The 1,134-nt window shown below is 48.2% G+C and overlaps 1 protein-coding gene across 1 annotated transcript; it reads left to right on the top strand.

Annotated features, from left to right (window-relative positions):
• Positions 1-653: 653 nt before the first annotated feature.
• PPTG_24723 (hypothetical protein) lies at positions 654-1,055 on the top strand (the record flags this gene model as incomplete). Its single annotated transcript, XM_008918352.1, has 1 exon — positions 654-1,055. One exon carries the CDS (start codon positions 654-656, stop codon positions 1,053-1,055), a length of 402 nt encoding a protein of 133 aa, XP_008916600.1.
• Positions 1,056-1,134: the final 79 nt, after the last annotated feature.

The raw sequence follows: 1,134 nt of genomic DNA, 5'->3' as shown, positions 1-1,134 counted from the left end.
CAGAAGCCAAGCAAAATGCTTCATCACCACTTCACACGCTTCCTGTTTCTTCTTTAAGAGAAATCCACATGTGTACCGCGTGGCTTCATCCTCTACAAGCTGGATATGTTCATAGCCGTTGTAGGTAGCAACACCCACATAGCACATGTCAGACATGAACTTTTGGTAAGGCTCAGTTGACCTAGCAGTATCCAAGTTTTTGTAGGACATCCGCTTCATTCGCGATTGAATGCATGTCCAACATCGGTCACTTGGCGCACACACACTGCCAGACAACTCTAAACCATCCACCGTCTTGTTTCGTACCATTTCCTGCAAGGCTCCATAGTTCAGGTGTCCAAGGCGAGCATGCCATAGAACCAGAGCTCTCTCGTTCTCACGCGTCATGGCTTTCACTTGCTGCACAGGGACTACGGTAGACCGTAAGCGGTAACGGCCATTCGCCTTCACAAACTTCAGTAGTATTCACCCTTGCGTAGCCATACACACTTCTGCTTGCTCAACTTGGTGAATTCCCATCCATCATTCTCCTGCTTATCCAAGCTTAGCAGATTATTTGTTCCGCTAGGAGTGTGTTGAGGCAGGACAAATTAGAGAACCCAGGCAAGCCATGGCTATTTCTTGGCTATGCTACGAATACGATAAGCTACCGAATGTTGGACTTGAGGACTGGCAATATTGAGGAGTGTAGAACGGTGGAGTTTAGCGAGGATTGGACTGTGGAATTCAGTTACGTGGAGAAGTTCCTGCTCAATCGGAAATCGAGTATCAATTATAAGCTCCCGTTCAAAATTTCTTATGTTCGCCTGGATAGTTTGACATCGCCGACTTCTGCTGTGACTCTCGGAGCGCCAACTAGTGATGATCATCGTGATAAACGACATTGTCGTCAGAAATTGAGAGAACTCCGCACAAGTAGCGTAGCCGATACTCCAACCACTGTAGGTGTGGCAGCGTTGGCTATTGTACCTTCGAGTGGCGTGTTGAGTGCGAATCCGATGAGATCAGCAGAGGCTGAGGCTCAATTGTCGCGAGCGCGCGGGCTACGCGAATGAAATCCTACAGGTGATTGTGTGAATACTGATGGAGGAGATGATGCGGAAGGTAGGAGGGACGTGTCTAACAGCAGAAGTT

This window comes from Phytophthora parasitica (assembly GCF_000247585.1).
Source record: "Phytophthora parasitica INRA-310 unplaced genomic scaffold supercont2.188, whole genome shotgun sequence".
NCBI lineage: Eukaryota > Oomycota > Peronosporomycetes > Peronosporales > Peronosporaceae > Phytophthora > Phytophthora nicotianae.
Note: the sequence above shows the minus strand (reverse complement) of the source record. Positions and strands in the feature narration are given on the sequence as shown.